Raw genomic sequence first — 27,821 nt, forward strand, 5'->3', positions numbered from 1 at the left:
CCCGCATAGCGTTGGAACATAGAAAAAAGCGAATGCAAAAAAAAAAAAAAAAGTGCAGTCCTGGCCTTCCATAAGTAATCATGGTCCCCGGGGTGGGAAGATCATGACAGATTCCTGGGAAAAGTCCACCTCTCTCACTTGGGAGTGGGGAAGGAGGGGAGTGGTTGGTGTGGAAGGGCCTGGGTCCGGAATTAAGGTGACACCCTCCCTTCCCAAAGCCGTAGTCGCCTTGGGTTTTTACTGCTGCGGGCTCTGGAGTTTGTTATCTCGCCGCGTCAGCGCTTATCAGGGAGTTAGTGGATTTATCACCTCTTGAGTTTGTACTTTTCCTTACCGTGGCTTGTGTGTTATTGATTCCCAGCGAAAGTCTACTTTCTTTATCACCAGGATGCGTTTGAAAATTAACTTTACCTGGAGGCCCTGCAGTATCACCTGCAGTATCTTTTGAAGATAATCACTAGGTTTCTAGGTGAAAGGAAGAGGATTTTTAAAAAAAAAACTTTTTAGACTCATTCCAACTTGAAAAATAAAAGGTGCAAGGGTTCAGTGTGGGGTTTGTAATCCTAACTACTCTGGAGGCTGAGATGTGAGGATCCATATTTGAAGCCAGCCCTGGCTGGAAAGTCCATGAGACTCTCTTATCTCCAGCTAACCACCAAAAAGCCAGAGGTGAAGCTGTGGCTATTGATAGTAGCAGTTGCTTTGAGCTACAAAGCTAAAGGACAGCTCCCAACCCCTCTCTCCCACTGCCCAACCCCCTCCGGTACAGGCACTAGGAAAGGAAAAAGCCAAAAAATGAAAGACACAAAGCAAGAAATTACATAGGTCAAGTTATTGTCATCTTTTCTGTTCTGTTCTTTATTTCTGGAGAATTTGCATAGCCACCCTTTTAGGTTGTATAGTCAGCATTAAAATGGCAATATAGATTTTGTTTTTCCAGACTAGTTAACAAATTAGGTCAGTAAAACCAAGACTCTCAGTTACAGCATTCTGGGATAAAACAAAATGTACAATTATTAAGAGTTTTCCAGGGGCTGGGAAGATGGCTCAGTGGTAGAGCACTTGCCTTGCATGCATGAGGCCCTGGGTTCCATTCCTCAGCACCACATAAGCAAAAAGAAAAAAGCTGGAAGTGGCACTGTGGCTCAAGTGGTAGAGCGCTAGCTTTGAGCTGAAGAGCTGAGGGACAGCGCCCAGGCCCAGAGTTCAGGCCCCACAACCGAACCAAAAAAAAAAAAAAAGTTTTCCAGGTCTTTTTTCTTAACTATAAAGTCATCAAATCTATTACTTAAATTATGTGAATTTAATAGGGTTGCATAAACGTTTATGCATTGAACATAATAGAGTTGCATAAACATTGTTCTAAGTTTCTTGGTGTATTGGCAAGTTTTCACTGCCATTGTAAGTTTGTTTCACCACCAAAGAGAAATGTTTCATACTGTAAACTTTCATTCTTGGTCACAGCTGGAATTTGAAGATTGATCAAGGACTGTATTAATTTCAGGAATTGATTTGAAAGACACTGGCTCTGCCACTTAGCAGCCATGTAACCCTGGGTAAGTCACTTATACCTCACTCAGTTTCCTTTTTTATAAAATTATATGGTACCATCTAGTCCTTCCCAAAGAATTACAAGGATCAAATACACACTCATGTTTGATACAGTGTAGGTGTAAGAGTTTACTACTCAGTTACAAAAGTGATGTTTCATATGGCTTGGTTCTCATTTGCAATTGAGGGGGAAATTGTTGTATTAGAGAAAGTATCAGGTTGTTTTGTTTTTGTGTGTGTGTGTGTGTTGGACTTGAACGTAGGTTCTAGGTGCTGTCTTTTAGCTTTTTCACTCAAGGCTGACATTGCCACTTGAGCCACAGTTCCACTTATAGCTTTATGGTATTTAATTGAAGATTTAATTGAAGTGTCACAGACTTTCATACTTAGGCTGGCTTTGAATCGTGATTCTCAGATGTCAAGTCTCCTGAGTAGCCAAGATTACAGAGGTGAGCCACCAGTGCCTTGAGAAAACATATTTTTAAAATCAGAAAGTTTTAGATCTGCTTCCAGTTCTTGAACCAGTTACTCTTGTACTCTGCAAACTTCACATGGACTGTTTTACAACTGTGAGGTTCTTTGTCTGCAAAGAATACCAGAAATTACATAGGAATTACACAGACCCTACACCCTGGACTTGCACCTACAAGTCAAAGACTTCCTTCTATAGCCTCCAGCACTGATCAGCACATAATAAGAACTGAGTGAGTTCTACAAAACCCGAATATCGGGTAGTGTTCATTAGACTTTATGTCTTAATTACAGCTGCCAAATTAGAATATTCTCTCAGGCGAGGTGCCAGGTAAGAAATTATAGACAATGAAATTCATAGACATGTGATATTTATACTTTATTTGTGGTAATAATTACATTTAGCTAAAGATTTCAAATACAATATAGCTGCCATTAGTAAAGTGTAAAGTCTTAACTGGGTTCCAGTTTTTATAGACCATTTATAATTTAAGGGTTTTAAAAGTTCATCCAATTCTACCCTTGTGTTTTATACCTGAAGAATCTAAAACCTCCAGAGGTGATGACTTCCTAAAATCAGAAAGCTAACTAGGGGCACTTTTGTCTGGAGCAAAAGAAATATTTTGCCAGCAAGTGCTGGTGGCTTAGGCCTGTAATCCTAGCTACTCAGGAGGCTGAAATCTGAGGGTCTGGGTTCAAAGTCAGTTCAAACAGGAAAGTCTTTGAGACTCTTCTCTCTAGTTAACCACCAAAAAGCGAGAAGTGAGCTGTGGTTCAAGTGGAAGAGTGCTAACCTCGATCAAAAGGGTACCCAGGCCCTGTGTGTTCAAGTCTCAATACCAGCACACACACAAAAAATTTATTTTTCTAATACTTGTAGTCTTGTCCTAGTGAACCTTCATGATCAGCCATTTTGATCTTCTCACCAAACATGCTTATTCTCACTTTCTAAATAATGATAATGTTATGGTTGCCTCTGTTCCAATTAGGGTTAAGGTAAATCCAGGAAGGTACATTTACTAAAGTGCTATTAGTAATTGTGTTGGACTTACACAGGCAGACCACAGGGATCATTGAAGCTAGCAGCATCTTTTGAAAAAGGGATAACCATCAGAACCATAAGCTTAGTCTGATAGAGCCCCCAGTCTGGGGAGAAATGGCTTGTTGAAGGGGATCTAGAGATAGGAAGCCAGAACAATGACCCGCCTCACTATTCCTTTGCTCTGTAATGGCATTCCATTGGCTTAAAAGAACCAGAAACCCTGAGGGTAGAGGAGCCCAATGAGGTAGCCCCTCCTGGAACAGGAAGTAGGATGGAGATGACACTGGGGCCTAGCTGAGCAAGTGGTTATCATCTGACCTACTGCTTATACTGGAGGAGCCTTTTGCTTACTTTCTTAGTCCAAGGGAGCTCTTGTATCTGTCTCAGCTGATTTGACTATTAGCAGTTATCTGAAGGTTTGCCTTGAAGGTTGTTAAGTCGAAAGGGTTTCTTAATTCTTTTCAGCTCCTGGGAGTAGGGAGTTGTCTACTGAAATTGTTTATTGTTTTGTGTCAGTCCTGTGGCTTGAATTCAGGGCCTGGGCACTGTCCCTGAGCCTCTTTGTGCTCAAGGCTAGCGCTCTACCACTTGAGCCACAGCTCCACTTCTGGCTTTTTGGTGCTTAATTGTCAATAAGAGTCTCAAGGGCTTTTCTGCCAAGGCTGGCCTCAAACTGCAGTTCTCAGATCTCAGCTTCCTGAGTAGTTAGGATTACAGGTATGACCCACCAGCACCCTGCAGAATTTGGTTATTAACTGTGGGTCCTATGATCATTTGCTTTCTGTCTTACACATGATTTGTGGGGATGGGTGTTAACTTTTTCTTATGGTAAAATTTAGGCATTTAGACAAGCAGAAAGAATTTTTAGGTATTCTACACGCATCTTGATTGACAGAATTTATTGTTTATCCCAGCATGGTAATTTTTCTTTCATGCATGCGTGCAAGCATGTGTGTGTGCTGGTACTGGGGCTTGAACACAGGGCTGAGCACTGTCCCTTAGATTTTTCACTTAGGATCTACTACTTGACCTACAGCTCCACTTCTGGCTTTTAGGTAGTTAATTGGAGGTAAGAATTTCACAGGAGCCCCCCAGCTCACCATGATCATTTCTTTCAGCACTGTTTATGTCAATCTCTTGGAGTCCAGGGATAATCTATATTGTGATTGTTGTTAATCCCTTCTATTAAATGTACCTATAAATTTACATCCCTTGATATGGTATGCTTTATATGTGTGTATATATTTTATATAAATATGTTTAAATATGTTTATTATAGGTGTATAATTGTATATTTATATTTTATGTTATATATTATATCTAAATATATAGGTATATTTATATAAAACGTGATTGTATTTTATATATTTGTATCTATATGTTATGTTTGTAATTATATATATATTATATACCATATAATAAATATAAATATATCTAAATATGTTTAAATATATGTATATATAAATATACATATGTATATTAAATGTGTTTATTTTATATATTTATCTATATACACATACATATATAACATGTACTTATATATTACATACAATAATGCCTAGAGACAGACAGCTTGACTGGTCTAAAGTTTTTGTGAATATTTAACAAGCTTGTGTTAGTAACCTCCCCTCTGTGTACTTTATTGTGAGCTGTTTGCCTAATCTTTTGTTTAGTAGACTTGTGGTAATGGATTTTCACTTGTGCCTTGATTTTTTTTTTTTTTGCATGTGGCTGCAAACTAGTTTTTCAGGTGTTCCTTGATGCATTTTATGTTGTCATATCTGTTTTATAGCTACCTTACTGTACGTATCCCCAAATGTATACAGCCTCCAAAATGAGGTGCTTACATAAATGTTCAGGGAAAATGGGAGCATCTGCTGCAAATTTCCATTAGCTCCTAATGCCTGAGCAGACACAGTTTCAAAATGTGTTTTTTTTTATATTAGTCTTTTTCTTGAGATAAGATAAACTCCCTTTATTTCACTGTTGTGGGGTTGTTTTTTGTTTTTTGGGGGGGTTTTGTTTTGTTTTAGAATGGAACACAGTGAACTCTCCTTGGGGAGTGATTAGCAGTGTTCTGCCTCCTTCCTCTTAAATCTTGGAGAGCAAGAGAGATAACAGGAGTCACCTTTGTTACCCTGTGGGTGTGCACAGTCTGTTGAGCAAACATTTACTGTTAACCTCTAGACTATCAATCAGTATATGGGGACGTCACACTTCCTGGAGAGGGTAGAGAACCAAATCTTAGCCAAGAAACTGAAGGCTTATATTAACCTTATCATTGAACTAATTTGCATTTAACACTTCAACTGCAAAAAAAATCCATAAAATTAATAATGCTTGAAATTATGATCCTTTAGGGAAACCCATAGTCACAGGAAGAGTCACAGATCTCCTTGGCTTGAAATTGTGAAACCCTAGCCTGGGAAAAATGATTGGAAAAGTCACAAAAGGGGGTTTTTCAAAGTAACAATTTGCCCTACCCCGCATTGGCCTTCTCTTTAGTGACTTTAACAGTGTAAAGTCTTTCTGAGTAAGATGAAGAGAGAAACTAAGTGTGTGTGTGTGTGTGCTGTCTTGCATACTGGGGCTGGAACTCAGGGCCTGGGCATTGTCCCTCTTGCTCAAGGCTGGTGCTCTACCACTTGAGCCATTTTTTCACTTCCAGCTTTTCATTGCTTAATTGGTGATAAAAGTCTCATGAACTTTCCTGCCTTGTCTGTCTTCAAATCCCATAATCCTCAGCCTCTTGAGTAGCTAGGATTACAGACACCAGCCATTGGGGCATCCAGTGAGATATATTTTGGGGGAGAGACTGAAGAACCTATGGCCTTTGGGAGCTAGGATACTCTAGGCATTCTGCCTTGAAGGCAGTTAAGAAAGAAGTAGTCAGAAAACCCATCCTACAGTCTTACTACCAAGTATTGGCCTAGAGCAAAAGGTTTGTATATTTGTCTGATGTGGACCTGTATATGGAAAGGCTTTTGGGTGGCTGGTGGATAGGGCAAATTGTCCCTGTGGGGGGGTAAGCATTGTGAATTCTGGCTAAATAGGTTAGGTGGCAAGGGCTTCAGCTGTGTGAGGAACAGGAGCTAGGATTTACTACATAAAATAAGAATTTAGAGCCTGTACTAAAGTTTAAGAATAGTGCATGGTCTTTGGTCTGTAACTAATGCTACTGGAAATTTTGCTGGCATTTATTGAATGTTGAGTAAGACTCCAGAATGCACCTAAAAATGTGGAAAAACAAAATTTGTTGCTGGAAAAAAGCCTAAACTTAAAAATGTGATCCAAGTCAACAAATTAGTCTCATGTAAGCCAAAGGAAATGTTTGAAATAAAAGTGATGCCAGGAAATATAAAGAATATTCAAAACTTAGAAAGATAGAGTATTTTTCTTTCTAGCAGACCTGGGTTTTGAACTCAGGGCTTTATGCTAGTCGTGCTTGCAAAGCAAACATTCTACCACTACACCCACACCTCCAGCCCTTTTAGCTGTAGTTTGTTTTTCAGATAGAGTCTCGAGCTTTTACTCTGGCTGGTCTTAGACCAGGATCCTCCTACTTCTAAAGTAACTGAGATTGCATCACTGTATCCAGCTCTTAAGATTTATAAGTGTACTTAGTGGCTTCCATGGCCATGATGCATTATTAGAACCTACAGATAGCCCCTTGGAAGGACTGGGTGCATTTCTGGACCTGAAACACAGTGGAACGTCAACATTTTTCCTCTTAGGTGCCCCTTTCCCTTTTAGGAAAAGGAAGTACTTATATGTGTCTATAAGTAATAGTTGACCACTAAATATGACTTCTAGGGGGAAAAAAAGCCACCTCATAGTTTGTGGTTTCTCTTCAAGAAATAAATCAAAGGAAGGAAAAGAAGGAAGTGGTACTTCTCAAAATTCACTGTGGCCTTTATAGTAAATTATGTGACTCAGTTTTCACAGTTTGAAGATTTGGGGAAGAAAGAAATTAATGATTTCAGTGATAAAACTACAGTTATATTTTGATACACAAAATAGTTTCTCAAGAATTGTATCAAGCTGAGCATTGGTGGTTCATGTCTGTAATCCTAGCTCCTCAGGAGGCTGAGATCTAAGGATTATGGTTTGACCCCACACTGGACAGGAAAGTCCCTGAAACTTTTTTTTTTTTTTGGTTGGTCGTGGGGCTTGAACTCTGGGCTTGGGCACTATCCCTCAGCTCTTCAGCTCAAGGCAAGCACTTTACCACTTGAGCCCCAGCACCACTTCTGGTTTTCTAGTGGTTTATTGGCGACATGAGTCTCACAGACTTTCCTTGCCCGGGCTGGCTTTGAACCGTGATCCTCAGATCTCAGCCTCTTGAGTAGCTAGGATTACAGGCGTGAGCCACTGGGCGCCTGGCATCCCTGAAACTTATCTCCATTAACCACCAAAAACCAGAAGTAGCGAAGAGACTTAAGTAATAGAACATTAGCCTTGAGCAAAAGAGCTGAGGGACTGCACACAAACCCTGAATACAAGTACCAATACTGACAGAGATTAAGGGAGGGAAGGAAAGTTGGTTCCTATTAGCTTAGAAACTAAATTGACATTGATGTCCTGAGTTACCTACTTCAGATTGCCCTGTAACTTGGCATTCTTTCTTTCTGTTGTTCTTTACCTTTTTTTTTTTTTTTTAAGATATGGAAGAAAGCCGCAGTGTAGCCATGTTGGTGCCAGATGTTGGGGAGCAGGAAGCCATATTGACTGCCGAAGGTATCATCAGTCCTTCATTGGAAATTGATGAACCCAGAAAAGCCAAAGCAGATCCCTTAATCCATGTGATTCAAAAGTTAAGCAGGATAGTGGAGCATGAAAAATCACAAAAATGTCTTCTAATTGGGAAAAAACGATCACGGTCAAATATGACAACTCATCCCCTGGAAACCCAAGAAGTTTGTGAGATTCCAGCTAAAGTAACCCAGTTGCCTGCTGTTAGGAAGGCTGAGGTGTCACAAGCAAGTTTCACCCCCGAGTCTCTCGCCCATGATGACAGCAAGGCTATGTCTTACCAGTGTAGCCTTTGTAAGTTTTTGTCGTCATCATTTTCTGTGTTGAGAGAGCATATCAAGCTGCACGGCCAGCAGAATGAAGTGATATTAATGTGCTCAGAGTGCCATATTACATCAAAAAGCCAAGAGGAACTCGAAGCTCATGTGGTAAAGGAACATGAAAATGATATCAGCAATCACACCCCACACAAAGCCCAGCAGTGCAGTACCCCCTCCAACTCCTTCTGTCAGAGGACCACAGAGAGAACCAACGAAACCAGTGGTGACATCGCAGTCAGTATGGACAGTCCACAGACTCACCCTGGCCAAACCACATCCCTGGCAGAGATGGGCAGGAGGAAATGGTACGCATATGAGCAGTATGGCATGTATAGATGCTTGTTTTGTAGTTACACTTGTGGCCAGCAGAGAATGTTAAAAACCCATGCCTGGAAACATGCAGGAGAAGTTGACTGTTCCTATCCCATCTTTGAAAATGAAAACGAGCCCCTGGGCTTGCTGGGTTCTTCCACGTCGGCAGCACCTGGTGGTGTGGATGCAGTGGTCATTGCCATAGGGGACAGTGAGCTGAGTATCCATAACGGGCCTGCTGTCCAGGTGCAGATTTGCAGCTCAGAGCCATTATCATCTTCATCTTTAGACCAGCATTCAGAAGAAAGGGTACACCTAAGTCGCTCGGTTACCCTTGACCCTACTGAGGAAGAAGCACTCGAGGTGATGTCTGATGCCGAGGAGAGCTTGATTGCCGACAGTCTGCTTTCATCAGCACAGAAAATCATCAGCAGTAGCCCCAATAAAAAAGGTCATGTGAACGTGATTGTGGAACGTTTGCCAAGTGCCGAAGAAACTCTTTCACAGAAACCTTTCCTCCTAAATGCTGAACTAGATGAGGGCAAAACCCTGAACCCATCAGATGGCCAGGCCGGCTGTGCAGGAACTGGTGCCATCTTTCGTGCTGATAAATGCACTGTTGATATTGGAGGGTTGATCATTGGCTGGAGCAATCCAGAGAAGAAAGATAGTGAGTTACTAAGTAAAGGACTGGCCACTGATGAGAATGCCCCACCTGGCCGCAGGAGGACAAATTCTGAGTCTCTCAGGCTGCACTCACTAGCTGCCGAAGCTCTGGTCACGATGCCTATAAGAGCGGCCGAACTAACCAGAGCCAGTCTTAGTCACTACGGGGACATAAACCTGTTAGATCCAGATACAGGGCAGAGGCAAGCCGATAGGCCATTGGCAGCTTATTCCAAAATGATGTCACCACTTAAAAACACTTCAGAAGGATTGACTAGCTTCAGCCAAAGCAACTCTACCCTGCTAGCACTCCCAGAGGGTGGACAAGAATTGACAGATGGCCAAGTCAAGACAGGCATCAGTATGTCCCTACTCACTGTCATTGAAAAGCTGAGAGAAAGGACAGATCAAAATGCTTCAGACGACGACATTTTGAAGGAACTTCAGGACAATGCCCAGTGCCAACCCAACAGCGATACGAGTCTGTTGGGAACCAATGTGGTGGAATACATCCCTGAGGCTGAGCGACCCTACCGCTGTCGCTTGTGTCACTACACAAGTGGTAACAAGGGTTACATCAAGCAGCACCTGCGAGTCCATCGGCAGAGGCAGCCCTACCAGTGTCCTATCTGTGAGCATATAGCCAACAACAGCAAAGACTTAGAGAGTCACATGATCAACCACTGTAAGACCAGAATCTACCAATGTAAACAATGCGAAGAATCCTTTCATTACAAGGTAAACATTGCTTCAAGTCTTCTGGAAGGCTTGGGGATTTCAGAGGTAGGGGGGGACTTAACAGATGTTCTCTGGCCACCTCATTTTTTTTTTTTTTTGACTAGTTCTGGGGTTTGAACTCAGGGCCTGGTCACTGTCCCTGAGCTTTTGCTCAAGGCTAGCACTCTACCACCTGAGCCACAGCACCACTTCCAGCTCTTTCTGTGTATGTGGTGCTAAGGAGTCAAACAAGGGCCTCATGCATACTAGGCAAACACTCGACCACTAAGCCACATTCCCAGTCCCCTCAATTTACTGATACTCTTTTTTTGTTAGGTTGATTAGAGTCTAACAAAACTTAGAAAAGTCAATCCCAGCCTGGCTTTGAACCTTGATCCACAGATTTCATTCTCCTGAGTAGCTAGGATTACAGGCCTGAGCCACCAGTACACTGCAGTCAACTTAATTTTATAGATAAGGGAAAAAAAAGTTCTGAAAGAGTTTTGTGATTTGCCCAGGGGGTCCCCAGCTAATTAGTAATGAAGATGGGAAAGAAAGCTAGGCCTTCAGTATTTCTGCTCCGAATTCTTCCCTGCTTATTTATTGCCTTCAGTATTTCTGCTCCGAATTCTTCCCTGCTTATTTATTGCCTTCTTGCAGCCCCTTGTACTAAACTGTTTTTGTGTTTTAGCTTGCATACTTTTTTATAAAGCATTGTCCATTGGATTTTCATACTCCACACACTTGACCTACATGGATTTAAGTGTATGTGGTCCCACACACAGCAATAAGAATTCCCCATCTGACCTGGCCCCAAACTGCTCCTCACACATGCCAACTGCCATTGGACCAAACAGCAGTAATTTGTGTCATTGCAGAAAGGGAAATGGACTGTATTAGACTTATTGAAAGGCAGCACTGTACTGATAAAACCATGTATGCTTTGTTTCATGGACAGTTCCTGCCTCCTGAGTGCTGGGTTTACAGGTGTACCTCACCATGCCCAGCAGTTTGAAATGCTATTCATTTCTTTGTAAAGCAAACTTGGATTTATTGAATCATCATTAATTTTGAAATTCCAGGTAGTACATTCAAGTAGACTACAAAGAAAATTTCTAGGAGGAGGTATCTAGGAAGTTTCTTTTGCTGCTGCTATACTCCTGGGGTTTGGGTGGAGGAAGAGAACTTCCTTAGTGGTCTGCTGAGATCTGAGAGGCAGAATTTACAAGGAAATCCAATGGTTGTTCACTGAATTTGTTTTTTGGGACAGTGTTGCATTATCCTGAGCACCCTGCTCCCTACCCTCTCCCATCTCTAGGCCCCTACCTGTTCCATAATCTAAGTCCTCCTTTCAAAAAATATATAAGAAGGAACTGCCTTTTCAATGAGGTTATGGTTGCTCTAGTGCATTTCTTTCAGTTGCCCAGTGTGTCCAATAGTGCTTTAACAGGTTTGATTTTAAAATATTGATAATCTCTTCTAGGCCATAGGCCCTGAAAGTTATCAACCCCTTCTTAAACAGCCTCCTCACCAAAATATTACATATTAGTTGGGCAGCAGGGGCTCACCTGTAATCCTAGCTACTCAGGAGGTTCAGATCTGAGGACCACAGTTCAAAGCCAGCCCAGGCAGGAAAGTCCATGAAACTCTTAATCTCCAATTAACCACCAGAAAACTGGAAGTGGTGCTGAGGCTCAAGAGTTAGAGCACTAGCCTTGAGCTGAAAAGCTCAGGGACAGCACCTAGGCCCAGAGCTCAAGCCCCACGACTGACTCTATATAAATTTTCTCATTATTTTCAGAGTCAACTAAGGAATCATGAGAGAGAGCAGCATAGCCTTCCGGAAACCTTGTCAATTTCTTCGCATGAGCCACGAATTGCTAGTGATGCCGCTGATGGAAAATATATTCAGGAAGGTAGTTGAGCCTCTATTAATTTTACAAACTAATGGGTTTCATTATGACATTTGACACAGGCATACAATGTTCTTGATCATATTTATCCACTCCCGTGTATGTGTGTGTATGTGCGTGCGTGTGTGTGTGTATGTGTGTACTCTGTCTCTGAGCCACTCTATGCGTGTGTGTGTGTGTGTGCGCGCGCGTGCATGCTCTGTCTCTGAGCCACTCTATGCTTAAAGCTAATATTCTACAACTTGAGCCACAATCCCACATCTAGCTTTTTTTGAGTAGTTTATTAGAGAAGAATCTCACAGACTTTCCTGTCCTGTCTGGCTTAGAACTTTTAATCTCAGATCTCAGCCTTGTGAGTTGCTAGAATTACAGGAGTGAGCCACTGGCACCCAGCTACACTTACGCATTTTTAAGTTCTACTGTGTTGTCCTGAGGGTTTTCAGGACTAAAGCCTATATTGTCCTCTGTTTTTATACCACAGAAGTGAATGAATACTCTTGCCTCTGAAAAAAATTGCAGTTACTGATCAAAATAAATTATTATCAGGTCCTGAGTAACTCAATGAGGACTCAATTTCTGACTGTGTAGTTAAAATCTTTACTATCACATAAGAGTCAGGCAACAGCATAGATTTGGAAGGGGAATCCCAGCAAGCCAGCAGAGTTGAAGCATAGAGAAGCCACTTGTCCCATTCTGGTTACCAGATGACCTGTGCAGAGTGCAGCTTTTGCAGATGGTCGGCCTTTCCTCAAATATTTTCTCAGGCTTGCAGCTGTGACCTCCTCCAAGTGTAGCTGCCAGATTTCATTTGCATTGTTTAAACATACCCTTTTATGTACAAGTTCAGTATCCGTCAGTTGAGTTGCTGGTAATGGAAATATTAGAATCAGAAGGTTTAATTAGAGCTCCATGAAGAGGTAGGTGCTGCATGCAGAGAGTTGTGGAAGAAATGAAGTAAGCTGTGCCGCCTGGCTGGCATCAGTTCACTTAAACCGATACACTCTTGAATGACTCCAGTGTGGTTGGTACACAGTACTGATGGGAAATAAAGCATCTTGGGGTGACTTTCGTTTTTCGATTTCCCAAGAATTAAAGTTCGAAACAACTGCAGAGTGAAATGTTTTGCCATAATGTTTCATTAAGTCATACCCCAGAAAACATAACTAATTCGAGGATGTTCAGAAAGAATTGACTGTGACACCACTGTAGCACAAAATTCCCTTGTCAGACAGATGTCACCCCTGTAAAACCATCCCAAACAAAGGAGTTTATGACATGACATCTGTTCCTGCGATAGATGGCTGAGCTAAAACACTTTTGTTTCCTTCCTGCAAAACAGCCCTAACTGCCTCCTTTTATTTTAATTCATTATGTTTCCCTACCCCTTTTAAAGGAGACATTAAAACAGTAGAGTGATTGCACCATAAATCCCTAATGAAGGAATAAAGTGCTACTCAGTAGCGCCACCTGCAGTTAGCACCAGTGTTGACATCCGACTTTTCCAGCTCCATCTTAAAAATGCAAAAAATTCAAATAACCCGAATGTATTAACAGCTTAACGTCACTTTTTCAGTAAAGAAATTGAAACTAGTTCAAAGTAACCATTCCAAACTTTACTACAGTCATACCTGTTCAGCATATGCCATTTCTGGAGCATCTTTTTTTGGTGAATTAAATGGCTTAGCATGATCTTTTACCCCTCTTCAATGCTGGAGATGGGACCCAGGGCCCCACACGTGCTATGCTTGCACCCTACCACTGAATTGCACCCCTGTTCCTTCCTTGCTCATCTCATTTTTTTATTCTGTCATAGTAGCAGTGCTGGTGTCTTCCTGCATGCTTAGATCTGGACAGGACAAAGAACAAATTCTTAGCTCACAAAGGTTAATTGGTGCTTGGTCAAAACTACTTAGTAAACTGCTTTATTTAACTTAGTAAGGTCAATTAAATAGGAGAAATGTCTCTGGGGTTCCCGTATTGGAACAAGATACTTTGTGGCATGCTTTCAACACAGAGGCCCTGGGTAACCACAGACATTCATTCCACCAAGAGCCATGGAATGCCTGTCTCAAGATAGGCACTGTGCCAAGTACTGGGTGTTGGCTGCCCTTGAGAAACCCTGCCCAGTGAAGAAGTTAGAGCTAGATTAACACTGCTGAGTGTTCTAATAAGAGCCACAGGCAAGGCCCTTTCCTGTGTTATTTCTTCAGGACATTTAAGTAACTTGTTCCTGATTGTTTTCAGTTGTCCACGCCCTAGGGATTTAGTGTCAACCACACAAACACGTCCTCTACCCTCAGCTCTCCAATGTAGAAAAGGGCAGAAGTTTTCCCCAGATGTGGAAATAAATGCACACTTTGCCTGAAGGAAAAATGGAAGACTTGCCAAACCATGCTCTAAGCTGCTGGGTACTGCCAAGGGCCACTTACAACATTCACAGATGATGGCCATACAAAAATGTTAATACAGGCAGACAGCCATAGGCAGCCAAAAAGATGCATAGGTGGCTGTCCTGCCATGATTTTATAGCCGTATGCTACCCGAGGGTTGGGACATTGCCTGCCCCAGCTAGAATTTCCATTCTATAGATGAGAAAAGTGATAGCCCATGAGGTAAAATAATTCACCCGTGATCATACTTGCAGTAAGTAGCATAGCAGAAACTCAGCTCAACTGTCTGAACTTCAATCCAACCTTCTTTCCACTGGAGACATTTGCTCAAAGTAGCACAGGCTCCCATTCCGTGCTATATTAGGGTTTCCCATCTGTCAGTTTTATTAGTTGTCATTGATCTGTAATATTTCTCACACAAGCCATTATCCAATAGTTCGCACTTTTTTTTCTGGGCTTTTTTTTTAACTATATTTGGAACAGTGCCATTTAGAACTGAGTCCAAGTTTTTAACCTACCAATTAAGAGCAATACTTAGATTGTAATTATGATTAGTGTGTATATTAACATTATAGATTTATACCCGGAAATTAGGACATTTTGTACTCCTGGCAGTAGTTATTAGGCAAAAAACTTTCAATTTTCAAAAGTGTAAATTTAACTTAAGGATTTTTCTTTGTTGAAATTACAGTGTGGGTTTTTTCTTTTTTTAGTGGTAGTTTTACTTTAGTGTTCCATGTGCCAGTGTTCTACCTAAGCTTTCTTCCTGCCAGCAGTCACAAAGCTCCTCCAGTGCTACCCATATCTTGAGCCTGCAGGCTTGCTTTGTTACTATATGTAACAGTAGACAGGGTGGGATGAGCCTGCTGGAGGGAGACAAGAACGCATGATGTAACCTCAGGAGCCAGTTGCACAGGTCAGGTCCTTCAGTTTGTACTGTTACACATGAATCACCAAGGCCTGCTATTGCAAATGATGTGGTTACATGGTCTGTTTTCATTGGATCCCTGTTACGTGTCAATGAGCCACCCATTCCTAACCTTTGTCCCAGTAGCCTGTCAGTTACTGTATATAATTGCACTATACTAAAATGGAGTGCTTCAGAATTCACAGATGCTTTTCCTTCCATGTTAACATTAAGTTGTAAACCAAGGAAGCTACAGGATAGAACCTCCAGACTTTTTATAGAATTTACTGTACATGCTTCATGACCACACATTATAGTAATAAATTATTGTGTTTAAATTATAGCTCATTGGCAAATCAGTGTTTCGTTAAGATAGTATGTTGAATTGAAACTCCTTTGTACAACTAAAGATAATTTTAATTTTTTAAAAGAAGATAGCTATTAATAGCCTGACACTTTTCAGATCAACAGTCAGTCTTCTAATTACTTACTCCCTACTCAGCCAGCAGCAGGAAGCAAGTTCATTATACTCTAGAATTTGGGGTGAGATTATGCAAAAACCAGCCCAGCTCAACCCAGTGATGGTTACAGAAGATACTGGGTGTCTTTGCTAGGCATAGGAGAATCTATGAAGCCACTTTGGACAGGTTACACAGAGATGGTGAGGAATCCCCAATTGAAATGGTGAAACTGTGGCATAAGATTCACAGTGTGTTGCCAGTGCTGTAACATGCATCCTACCAAAGCCTGCCTCTAAAACTCTCCAAATATTCTGTCTAGGGAATAAGTCGTCGGCCCAGAAACAATATAGATGTGATGTGTGTGATTACACAAGCACAACATACGTTGGTGTCCGAAACCACAGAAGGATCCATAACTCTGATAAGCCATACAGGTAAGTCTAGTGACTGTGGAACCTTAGTGCTTGTATTAAAATATTTTAAAACTAGGTGCTGGTGGCTCAGACCTGTAATCTAGCTACTCACAAGGCTGAGATCTGAGATTTGCAGTTCTAAGCCAGTAACTAAGGCAGGAAAATTTATGCGACTCTGATCTCCAGTTAACCAGCAAAAAGCCAGAATTAGAGGTGTGGCTCAAATGGTAGAGTGCTAGGCTTGAGCAGAAAAGCTCAGGGACAAAAAAAAATCATTAGTAATTGCTTTAGAATCCAGTTAATATGTATATTTTTGTTTGCACTTAATTTTTTGTTTGCACTTAATTTGTAATCTTTGTTTCAGAAACAAGTAATCATGTGGGTAAAAGTATGATGGGTTTGATTTTTATATCAAGTCATCAGGTATAGAGAAATGTCCTTGTAGAAGTGTTCAAATAAGTTGGGCACCAGTGGCTCACACCTATAATCTTAGCTACTCAGGAGGTAGAGATCTGAGGATCCTGGTTCAAAGCCAGCCGGGATAGGAAAGGCCATGAGACTCTTATCCCAATTAACCACCAGAAAACCAGAAGTGGTGCTGTGGCTCAAGTGGTAGAGAGCTAGCCTTGATCTGAAGAGCTCAGGGACAGCACCCAAGTTTACAGTTCAAACCTCCAACCAATAAAAAAAAAAAGTGTTAAATGTTTCTACTCTATATTTAAATTTTTTTTAAAAAAAGCTCAGGACATTGCCCAGGCCCCATGACCAACCCCCCCCCAAAAAAAAGGTTTAAAGAAATAAATTGGGAATAATTTAAGATTTATAACACTTGTTGCTACATAGGTTAAGTAAGAGCTAAGAAACTTTCACTGCTGATTTCTAAGTCTTGTTTAGTTTGTTAAGGAATACAAGCTTCAACTCTGAATCTTAGTACAGTATACATCCTGTCTAGTGGGAACACAGGAAAGTGTACCTGTACCAGCTAACTTTGCGTTCATTTCGGTTGCATATAAGTTATCACAGCAGAGCTGGGTATACTCTTTAAAAAGAGGGCATGTAAGCTGGGCACTAGTGGCTCACACCTGTAATCCTAACTTCTCAGGAAGCTGAGATTTCAGGATTGAGGTTCAGAGTCAGCCCAGCAAGGAAAACCCACGAGACTCTTAATATCCCAATTAACCACCAAAAAGCCAGAAGTAGAGCTATAGTTCAAGTGGTAGGTCACTCACTAGCCTCAAGCAAAAAGCTAAGGGATACCCTGAGTTAAAGCCCCAGAGCGAACACACACACACTAAAGGCAATTTAGGCATTTCTAAAACTTGTAATTCACTACTTACATAAAAATATCCATTATTCATTTATGAGCTACTCCATTCTAACTGGTTTGTTCCTGACACAGTAAATACTGACAGATCAAAGCATTATGGCTATGTCCCTGTCCCACAGGGTATGAGTTTTTTCACCTCTACCAGAGAGGCATTGGCAGTGGGGGTGCACAGAATGTCTCAAACATACACTGTGACTTCATGCTTTCTTAACGTTCTTAAGGCACATTTTTAGGGGAGAAATGGACTATATCCTAAAGAATAATCAGTAGCTTCATTTAATTTGTTGCATAATGTGCTTATTATAGCAATGTTTATAATGCCAAAAAGATAAAAATCATTCTAACTCTATAATGCTAATAGAATGATTAAATTATACTTTCATAGGATGGACCATTATACTAATCCCTATTGAAATGCATGATTTTAATGAGAACATACTGGTGGAACATTATCAAAAATGGGATTAAAAATCTGTACTCTGAGGTTCCATTTTTACATCAGATCTACAGCTATGTACATTTTAAAAGATTAGGAAGCTATACAAGTAATACTTTATAGAGTTTACTTGCCTATATATTGCATTTGTGTACAAGGGATATAGATTATATAATGAGAAAGAAGTTTTCACGAATGACCAGGAGTGATTTAGATTCACTGTGTTCAGATCTATAGAGGAAAAAAGGAATGTAACTACTTATGGCATTACTCTTAAAATACTTGACTTTCCTTGTACAGGTGTTCTTTGTGTGGGTACGTGTGTAGCCATCCTCCTTCTTTGAAGTCACACATGTGGAAGCATGCCAGTGACCAAAATTACAACTACGAGCAAGTAAACAAGGCCATTAATGATGCAATTTCACAAAGTGGCAGGTACTTGATCCTCTCCCTCCCTTGGTTGCTGTGTCTGTGTGTGTACACAAATATTAAAAATTAGGATCAGGCCTGGTGCCAGCAGCTCATACCTGAAGTCCTAGCTACTCAGGAAGCTGAGATCTGAGGATCACCATGAGACTCTTACCTGAAATTAATGACCAGAAAAGCTGGAATTAGAGCTGTGGTTCAAGTGGTTGAATACCAGCTCAGAAACAGCATCTGAGTTCAAGCCACAGAACTCACACAGAGTTCAGATTAGAATTGCAGCTACTGGTCCTATAGTATACCACACTCAGGTTTTGTGGGGGTTTCTTTCTTTCTTTCTTTTTGGTGGTGGGACTTAAAGTCTGGGTCTGGGCACTGTCCCTGCCCTCTTCAGCTCAAAGCTAGTTCTCTATCACTTGAGCCACAGCACCACTTCTGGTTTTTTGAGTGGTTTATTGGAGATAAGAGTCTCATAAACTTTCCTGTCTGGGCTGGCTTTGAACCACAAGCCTCAAGTCTCAGCCTTCTGAGTAGCAAGGATACAGGCATGAGCCACGAGCACCTGGCTAATGTGTGTTTTGTTTTTTAAGAGTTCTAGGGAAATACCCTGAAAAATCTCGGTGGACCAGCGAAGAGAAAGCTGATCTGATAGCTGGAAGTTCAGAAAATCTGTTGTCCACTTCAGAACTGATGTCCCAAGCGTCCAGTGAAAGTGTAGATTCCAATGAGGGTGAGAAAGTGAGCCCTACAAGTAATGTATCATACAGTTTAGAAAAGACCTCCAGCCTGGCCCCTCCTGGAATGGAGTACTGTGTTTTGCTCTTCTGTTGTTGTATTTGTGGTTTTGAATCAACCAGCAAAGAAAATCTGCTGGATCACATGAAAGAGCATGAGGGTGAGATTGTCAACATCATTCTCAATAAGGACCAGCATGCCACCATAAGCACAGACTAGCCAGAAGAATGCCTGGAAGATTCCTTTAACCACAGGTGACTAACCTACTAGACGAAGAGGTGGTAGGCAGTATGACTAGGGAACACAGTGACCTGGTGTGGCTTTGGAACCAAACTTGTCATAAGATGAATTCCAAATTGATAGGCAGTAACGATATTTAAATTATCTTGAGTGTGGGGAAGCAAATATATAATCCTATATTAACCTTCTGTCCCCCTTCTTAGTGTGGAGTATGTTTGTTATTGCAGCTTATTCTAGTTTAGAAGTGCAAACAGTTCAGAAAGGTCTTTCAGGAGCCCTTCTGAAACTTGCTGTGAAGTTCCAATCTTATGCAGATCCCTAAGAGCTTCGTGTCTGCCTGCCTGCTTTAGAGTAGACACACCTCTGCTGGGATGTTGGGAGGGCTTCTCCAGTGCAAGGAAGGATTTGAGGTGATATGTTTAAATTGTTCCCTTACTTTAAGAAAGTAGACAAGACATCTGTAAATCAAGTTTAAATCCTAAGTAGACATTTCTGAAGTCAATTGTTTTCTGAAACTTAGATGCATTTCTTGTGGGCAAAGGAGACAATCTCAAACCATATCTCAAGTTCATAGAGACACCTGTACTTTTCAGAGAGTCTTTTCAGAGCTTTAAAGATCAAGGCCCACTTTTCCAGTTACCTAGGCTGTTTAATCCTCTCTCCTGTGTGAGACCCTCTCATCTGAAAGAGTCCTAGCATAATCAAATATGAAAATGTGCATCACTGTCAGCCCTGGAAAATAATTTGAATTATTAAGATAAAAGTTAGAGGGCTAAGCTGATGATGCACACCTATAATCTTAGTACTCAGTAGGCTGAGGCAGGAGGATTGCAAGTTCAAGGCTAGTCTGGACTACATGGGTGAGATCTTGTGTGAAAAAAACAAGTATCACTTGGAGAATGAGAGATGAAATTCAGAAACTTCTTAAAATTAGTACTTCTACTGGGATCTTTATAGGAGTTTATTACTTATTTATAGCAGAAAAGGAATATCTAAATGTCCTTAAGACAGTAAAACTTCAGGGTGGTTATAAAAGTTCTGAGGAAACAGCACTTGGCAAGTCAATAGATTTCTTTGAAAGAAGCTCCATTTGTTTGATGTAAGAAGACAGGAAAACCCCCTAAATATGCTTTGCATAAAATCTTGCCATCAGATAAATAGAAGTAAACATCTCATTAATTAGACATTTTATATTGCAGTTAGTTGAAAGGGTGAAATACACAAGGTGTTCTTGTAGTTCTGATTACTTCTTTATGCATTGTTTCATCAAAGTAAATTCTGCCTACAAGATAGGAGGCTGGTGCCCTGTTGTAGTGCACCATCTTCATGGTGCTATTTTTGAATATCAATTGCTAATGTCTAGAAGTGGGGCTGTGCCTAATTACATCTAGGCCCTCAAATTAGAGCTCTGTGAATGGGATATTCTGCACATACATTTTAGGAAAGAAGTAAATGAAAGAATTGTGTTAAGAGCAGTAGGAACTGTAGTAATTGGGGCTGGGTACCTTGAAACATTTTCTAATTTTTTTTTTATAATCTTTTTTTTTTTTTGGTGATGAGAGTTAACCAAAGAGAACTAAGTCTGTGCCCCTTTGATATAGGTAGCTTTAATGTAGAATTCAATCCATTACTGAGACATGGTTTTAGAAAAGATAAAATTATATATATATAATTTCCCCCAAACCTACAATACTTTTATATTCATTTTTCTCCTTTTCAAAAGTGATTCGAATTTTAAATTCAAATAAAATAGTTCCATGTCTTAATACCCATTCCCACCCATCTATAGATTAGTTCTCACTGCTATTAACTCAGACCCCTTGATTCTTTCTACCAACCTTCCAAGAATTGGCATGGGCTTTAATTTTATTAGAATCATTTGGAAAATAATAAGCAAGTTTCAACAGTGTTACTTATAGAATTATTTCTCTCTGTTCTCATAAACCACTTCCCATTGGCTATTACTTCTGTTTTCCATCTGCAATCATGAATTTAAAGTTTCTCTTCCCCGTGGGAAAACATTTACCCAGAAGTTCAAAGCCTTTAAACATGAATGTGACCTTGATAGCGATCCTCCTGGCCCAGAGGAGGCACCATAAGGGAATATACATACACAATGTCCACAGGATATTCTGTGTAGCAAACCTTCCATGCATTTCTACCAAGAAGAATTGAGTTTTCTAAAAGTAGTAAGGAAAATGAAATGCGCAATTGTAATTGCATAAGAGAGAACATTAATCACCAGGAGGTCTGTTTATAGGAATAACACGTTATCTCTATCAGACCTTTTGTTATATACCAAGCTCATGCTGTTTGCTGCTCTGAATACTTTTAAGATTTGATGGTGAACGTTGATTTTTTTTTTTAAAGAAAATGAGTAGGCACCAGTGGCTTATGTCCTTGCTGCTCAGGAGGCTGGGATCTGAAGATCATAGTTCAAAGCCAGCCTAGGCAAGAAAGTCCATGAGACTCTGATCTCCAGTTAACCAGCAAAATGCCAGAAATGGAGCTGTTGTTTAAGTAATAGAGCATTAGCCTTGAACAAAAAAGGTCAGGGACACACCTAGGCCCTGAGTTCAAACCCCAGTACTAGTACACACACAGAAGAAAGTTATTGGATTCAATAAAGGCAGGGGCACCTGATACATTCTGATCATTATAAGTAGTACTTTTCAGGGCTTTATCATTTTCTCCTTTGTTCTAACAATCAGAGTAAGGTTGGTGTCATGATGTTCAGCAATATTGTGCTAATGTTGAACTCTGAGCCCTGGCCTTGCAGCACCATGACACTGGCTAAAGTCATTGCTGTAGATCTTTCAGACCTATTCCAAGGAACTGTTGGTGACCTAATTCCTTTCTGTTCTCTTTCTTGCAAACCAATGGCAGACATCCTTGTTTACATTGTATGTTCCTGCAGAGTACTCTTCCTCTCTTGAGACATCTATTTTTAGTTTTCATAGACACTTATTTAATCTTTTTTATTTACTTGTACAGCAAGGTGCTCTAAGTAATATTCTATAAAGTATATTTAATAGAAATTTGCGTTTGATATTCATGGACATGAATACATGTATTTTTTTAAGAAGTATTGTGTGTGTAACACTATGGCATTGCTTCTTTAGCCAAAGCATAAAGATTTCTGGAACACTGACATGTAAAGAGTACAATGAGTTCTGTATCTTAAGAAAAGAGGATGATTCGCATTTTTGTAAGATCATCCTGCACCCGGGGTTGCAGGCCTTAAAGCTGAAATTCTGGGATGGCATTCATGGAGGAGCAGTGGATCTGTTCCAGACAGCAAAGCAAGGTCTGTAGCGCTGCTTTAACTACCTTTGAAAATACTGTACAATGTTAGAATAATTTATTTTGCTTTACAGGAGTTTGTCATGTATTGACTTTAATATTGTATTTTGGTAATAAAATTTTTTTGTTAAAAACACTAGCCTCTAAGTTTTATTAACCATACTTAATTTGGATATATTTTGTTTTGTTTTTTGTTGGTAATGGGCTTAAACTCTGGACCTGGGCTCTGTCCCTGAGCTCTTCAGCTCAAGGTGAATGCTCTACCACTTGACCCACAGCACCACTTCAGTTTTCTGATGGTTAATTGAAGATAGAGTCTCACAGACTTTCCTGCCCAGGCTGGCTTTGAACTGTGATCCTCAGATCTCAGCTCCTAGTAGCTAGGATTACAGGTGCAAGCCACCCATGTGTGGCTATACCAGTATCTTTTGACATTGGATTTTCTGTATTTACAAAGGACACTGTATCATTGGTTAATTAGTACACTAGAATCTGAGGCCGGTATTTCTTCCCAGTAGTTATAATCCCTTGGCTTGTGCTCCTGAAGAGTGACAGAATCATATCTCTTTATCTTCCCCCTCCTTTCCCCAGTACCGGGCTTGAACTCAGGGCCGCTTCTGGCTTTTTCTGTTTATGTGGTACAGAGGAATCAAACCTAGGCCTTTGTGCATGCTAGGCAAGCAATCTAGCACTAAGCTACATTCTCAGCCCACATCCCTCCAAATCCCAATCGTGTGTCACTGAATTCCCAAGTTAGCTTTAGGAATCGCAGCATAGGGAAAGGGAAGGGTGTTTGCTATGATCTAGTAGCCATGGTCACAAGCAACTGTCAAGCAGTGGAAATACCACTAATATATCCTAAGTGTAATATGCATGACAGTTGCAGACACTTGAGTACCAAAAAAAACTTAACTCTCAGTTTTTACACTGATTATATGTTAAAATGATATTTGGAGCCAGGCGCCAGTAGCTCATGCCTGTCATCCTAGCAGCTCAGGAGGTTGAGAGCTTGTAGATTACAGTTTGAGAAGCCAGCCCAGGTAAGAAAGTCTGTAAGAGTTATTTCCAATTAAGCACCAAAAAGCTGAAAGTGGAGCTATGACTCAAGTGGTAGAGTGCTATTCTTGAGCCCAAAAGCTCAGGGGACAGTACCAGACCCTGACAAGCCCTATGACAAGCACCCAAAAACCAAAACACAAGTTCACAGTTGGAGAGGAGGTTAAAGTTGGCTGTGGACTAGAGTGGTACACCAGAGTCTACTCCTTGTCCAAATCAATCAGGTATAACTGGAGAATATATCTGACCCTATATATTCTTATTTTGCTAGTACTGGAGCTTGAACTCTTGTCTCATACTTAGTCTGCTCGCTTGCCTGTTTGCTTGCTCACAGCTGGTGCTCTTCCACTTGAACCATGCCTCAGATTTTCGCTGGTTATTTTGGAGACGGAATCTCACAGACTTTGCTACCTAAGCTAGCTTTGAAGTGTGCTCCTCCAGATCTTAGCCTCCTACATAGTTAGGATTATACTAGTACCCCACAGTCCATTGGCTTTATTTAAATTTAAAGCCTTATGAATATAGTACACATCTTCCATTTCTTTTTTTTTTGGTTGTGGGGCCTGAACTCTGGGCCTAGGCCCTATCCCTCAGCTCTTCAGCTCAAGGCTAGCGCTATACCACTTGAGCCACAGCACCACTTCCAGCTTTTTCTGCTTATGTGGTGCTGAAGAATCGAACCCAGGGCCTCATGCATGTGAGGCAAGCACTCTACCACTAAGCCATCTTCCCAGCCCTCTTGTTTTTTTTTCTACTTGTCATTGTATTAATTTTAGTACCCATACTTCAGAAATAGTGTGGCTGCATTTCACAGAAATAGGCACATCAATCCACATCTTACTCTTTGTATCTGCAGTTCCTATTTAAATTCAATGTCTCCAACTACAAAAGGTGTTAGAAAATGCTATTTCAGGCTTAGGAGAAAAGTACAGCTGAATGTGACTGAAATTGTAAGCTGTATTTATTTCTGTTCCTCTACAGCCAATGATTATGTGAAGTAAACAATGGTAGGAAGTCAGGGGTTACAAGGTCGCTTTCCCTGAGTAAGGAAGTGTGAGGACAACATTTAAATTCCACACAGAGAACCACACCACCACCTAGGTTAAAAGCTCCATGCCTTACCCAGGCACTGTGGCTCACACCTGTGATCCTAGCTACTCAAGAGGCTGAGATCTAAGAAAGTCTGTGAGACTTTTCTCTCCAATGAACCACCAAAAAGCTAGAAGTGGAGCTGTGGTTCCAGTGTTGGAGCACTTGCCTTGAGCGGAAAAAGCCAAGGAAGAATAACAGGCCCTGAGTTCAAGACCCACTATTGGGACACATACAAAACGCCTGAAGTCAAGAGTGTTAGAAACACTTGCATTTCTGGCTAAAAGTCCTTCCCACAGAACCCCCCTCCCCAAAAAAAAATATGTATGTATGTATATATCCCGAATCTGAAGGTCTGTCTTGGCACCTATTAACTAGGGAGGATCTGCCTGTGGGATTTTTCAGACATCTGTGTATACACCTGTGTGTACACCTGCTGTGTAGGGAGTGACATTATACCCAGCCAAGGAAATTAGCAGGAAGGACCAGCCAGAGCTGCTGATTCTTGGGAATGAAATGGCTCACATTTGGCCAAAAAAAAAAAAAAAAAAAAAAGCTTTTGTGATAAAGCATCATCGCCTGCTTTTAGTTGAATATCTTGACTATTCATGTCCTCATTCAAAAATACACAACAGTTATTCTAGCCGGCAGAAAATGGAGAGGGGAAAAAAAAGTGTAGGTGGTAACCATGGAGATGAAAAAAATCACCAGCAAGTAAAGTAAGAAGAGCAGGTGTTAAGGAAGATTAAACAAAACGGATCACTTGAAAGATTTTGCTTAACTTTTAACTTTGCGAAACTAATCCTTAGACAAAGACAAAGCTAGGCTAACTTGCTCTTGTTTCCCTATTCTGAATCACTTCAAATCTGGTTTAACTCAACACTGATCAAAGGAAACAAGATCAATGACAACATACTAAAGATAACTTGAAAGTGCCCTTTTATTTTTGTGCTGGCACTGGGGCTTGAATTCAGGGCCTTAATGCTCTTATTTGGATTTTTCCCTCAAGACTGGTGCTCCCACGTGAGTCAAAGCTCCCATTTCTGGCTTTCCCTCCCCCCATGGGGCTTGAACTCAGCTGGAGCACTGTCCTTGAGTTCTTTTTGCTCCAGGCAGGCACTCTTATCACTTTGAGCCACAGCTTCACTTCCAGTTCTCTGGTGGTTAATTGGAGATAAGGCTTTCACAGACTTTCCTGCCCATGCTGCCTTTGAGCGAGATCCTCAGATCTCTGTCTCTTGAGTAGTTAGGATTACAGGTGTGAGCCACCAGACCTCTGGTCACTCTGGTCTCTGATTTACGTCTGCCTTTGTTGGTTAACTGGAGATAAGAGTCTCTCAGACTTCCTTGCCTGGGCTGGTAACAAACCTTGATCCTTAGATCTCTGCATCCATGAGTAGCTAGGATTACAAGAATGAGCTACTGAACCAAGCTAAACAATGACTTTTTAAGACACTTGGAAAAATCAACCCTGGTTAATGAACTGAGTGAAAGTGTTGTTAGAAAAAGATGGGGCTTCATAGTTCTATAACAATATTGCAAGGAACTCATTTCTCCCCAACCTTCTATAAATTTTGCACTAGTCTAACAAATGTCTATGAATTTTTGAAAATGATTATTAAGTTTATTTGAACAAATAAATATACAAAATTACTTTTTACTGGGTTTTAAAGAAATATAATGAAATATGTACCCACTGCTCTACCAAGTATCAAAAGGCATTCTATTACTATTAAAATTCCACAGTAAGTAAAAGCATGTGTAACTGTTTCAAAAAGCTTAGTAGAACACTTCAGCTGAGCATGAAAAGAATGGACAGCAATCCCAGCTCTCAGGAAAATGAGGCAAGAGCTCCAGAACAGTCCAGGCTACACAGCAAGAACCTAGCTTTAAAAAAAAAGCCAGACCCAAGTAGCTCATTCCTGTAATCATAGCTACTCAGAGGCTGAGATCTAAAGATCATACTGGACAGGAAGTCCATGAGACTCATGTCCAATGAACCACCAAAAAGCCAGAAGTGGAGCTGCAGCTCAAGTGGTAGAGCACTGTCCCTGAGCGAAAAAGCTAAGGGACAGCACCCAGGCCCAGAGTTCAAACCCTAGTACTGGCACAAAAAAGAGAAAGAAAAAAATGATATATAAAATAATGCTATATTACTTGCTATCCAGAACTGGCAAGGATTAAAGTAACCCAGTGTTGGCAAGGGCACAGAGAAATAAGCACGGTAATTATTGGTAATAAAAAATAAAGTTAACTTTTTGGAAGGGAGTCTGCCAATATTTATTATAATTTAGACTATGAGATCTAGCAATTCTATTTCTAGAAACATTTCCTGAAGAACTACATATGTATAAGGAAGTGCTTTCAGCATAGTGAATAGCTTATAGCATTAAACCAAAAACAACCTAAATGTCCAATTAACTGGGAATAAATTATGGCAATCATAACAGGTTATGAGTTATTTATCACCATATAGCAAAAATACCCCCTCAAACTTTTTAATTCCTTGGAACAATAAAGAGCTGGTTGCCAGTACTTCACAACTGTAATTCTAGCTACTCAGATCTGAGGATTGAGGTTCAAAGCTAGCATGGGCAGGAAAATCCATGAGACTCTTAATTTTCAATCAACCAGCAAAAAGCCAGAAGTGGGGTTGGGAAGGTGGCTCAGTGGTGGCTACTCAGATCTGAGGATTGAGGTCAAAGCTAGCATGGGCAGGAAAATCCATGAGACTCTTAATTTTCAATCAACCAGCAAAAAGCCAGAAGTGGGGTTGGGAAGGTGGCTCAGTGGTAGAGTGCTTGCCTTGCATGCATGAGGCCCTGGGTTCAATTCCTCAGCACCACATAAGCAAAAAGAAAAAAAGCCAGAAGTGGCGCTGTGGCTCAAATGGTAGAGCACTAGCCTTGAGCTGAAGAGCTGAGGGACAGCGCCCAGGCCCAGAGTTTAGGCCCCATGACCGGACCCCCCCCCAAAAAAAAAAATAAAGCCAGAAGTGGAGCTTGGCTCAAGTGGTAGAGTGCCAGCCTTGAGCAAAAGAGCTAAGCAAGAGAGCAACTCCCTGAATGAGTGCAAACCCCAGTAGCAGGACCTTCCCCCAACAATAAAAATAATGTATATTAGCTGGAGGCAATAGAGGGGAAAAACATGGACACATTCTGAGATAATTAGGAAGTAAATCCAATGGGTTTTTAAAGATACATAAAGATGACAGGAAAGGAAAAGAATCAAGGTTGGCTCCTAGATTTTGTGGGGGAGGGGAGGGTGAGAGGAGGGTTGTGTGCCAGTCCTGGAGTT

At 40.9% G+C, this 27,821-nt stretch overlaps 1 protein-coding gene across 1 annotated transcript in view; it reads left to right on the plus strand.

Moving 5' to 3' along the window:
* The window catches only part of Znf507 (zinc finger protein 507), a 22,102-nt gene extending 644 nt beyond the window's left edge, over positions 1-21,458 (plus strand). The window contains exons 2-7 of the mRNA XM_013026356.1: positions 1,465-1,556; positions 7,727-9,852; positions 11,633-11,747; positions 15,822-15,936; positions 17,979-18,113; positions 18,692-21,458. Of these exons, the coding sequence (XP_012881810.1) occupies positions 7,729-9,852; positions 11,633-11,747; positions 15,822-15,936; positions 17,979-18,113; positions 18,692-19,055 (2,853 nt within the window). The 5' untranslated portion in view covers positions 1,465-1,556; positions 7,727-7,728 and the 3' untranslated portion in view covers positions 19,056-21,458. The remainder of the gene's footprint in view (positions 1-1,464; positions 1,557-7,726; positions 9,853-11,632; positions 11,748-15,821; positions 15,937-17,978; positions 18,114-18,691) is intronic.
* The last annotated feature ends 6,363 nt before the right edge of the window (positions 21,459-27,821 follow it).

This window comes from Dipodomys ordii, unplaced genomic scaffold (assembly GCF_000151885.1).
Source record: "Dipodomys ordii isolate 6190 unplaced genomic scaffold, Dord_2.0 Scaffold92, whole genome shotgun sequence".
NCBI classification, from domain to species: Eukaryota; Metazoa; Chordata; class Mammalia; order Rodentia; family Heteromyidae; genus Dipodomys; species Dipodomys ordii.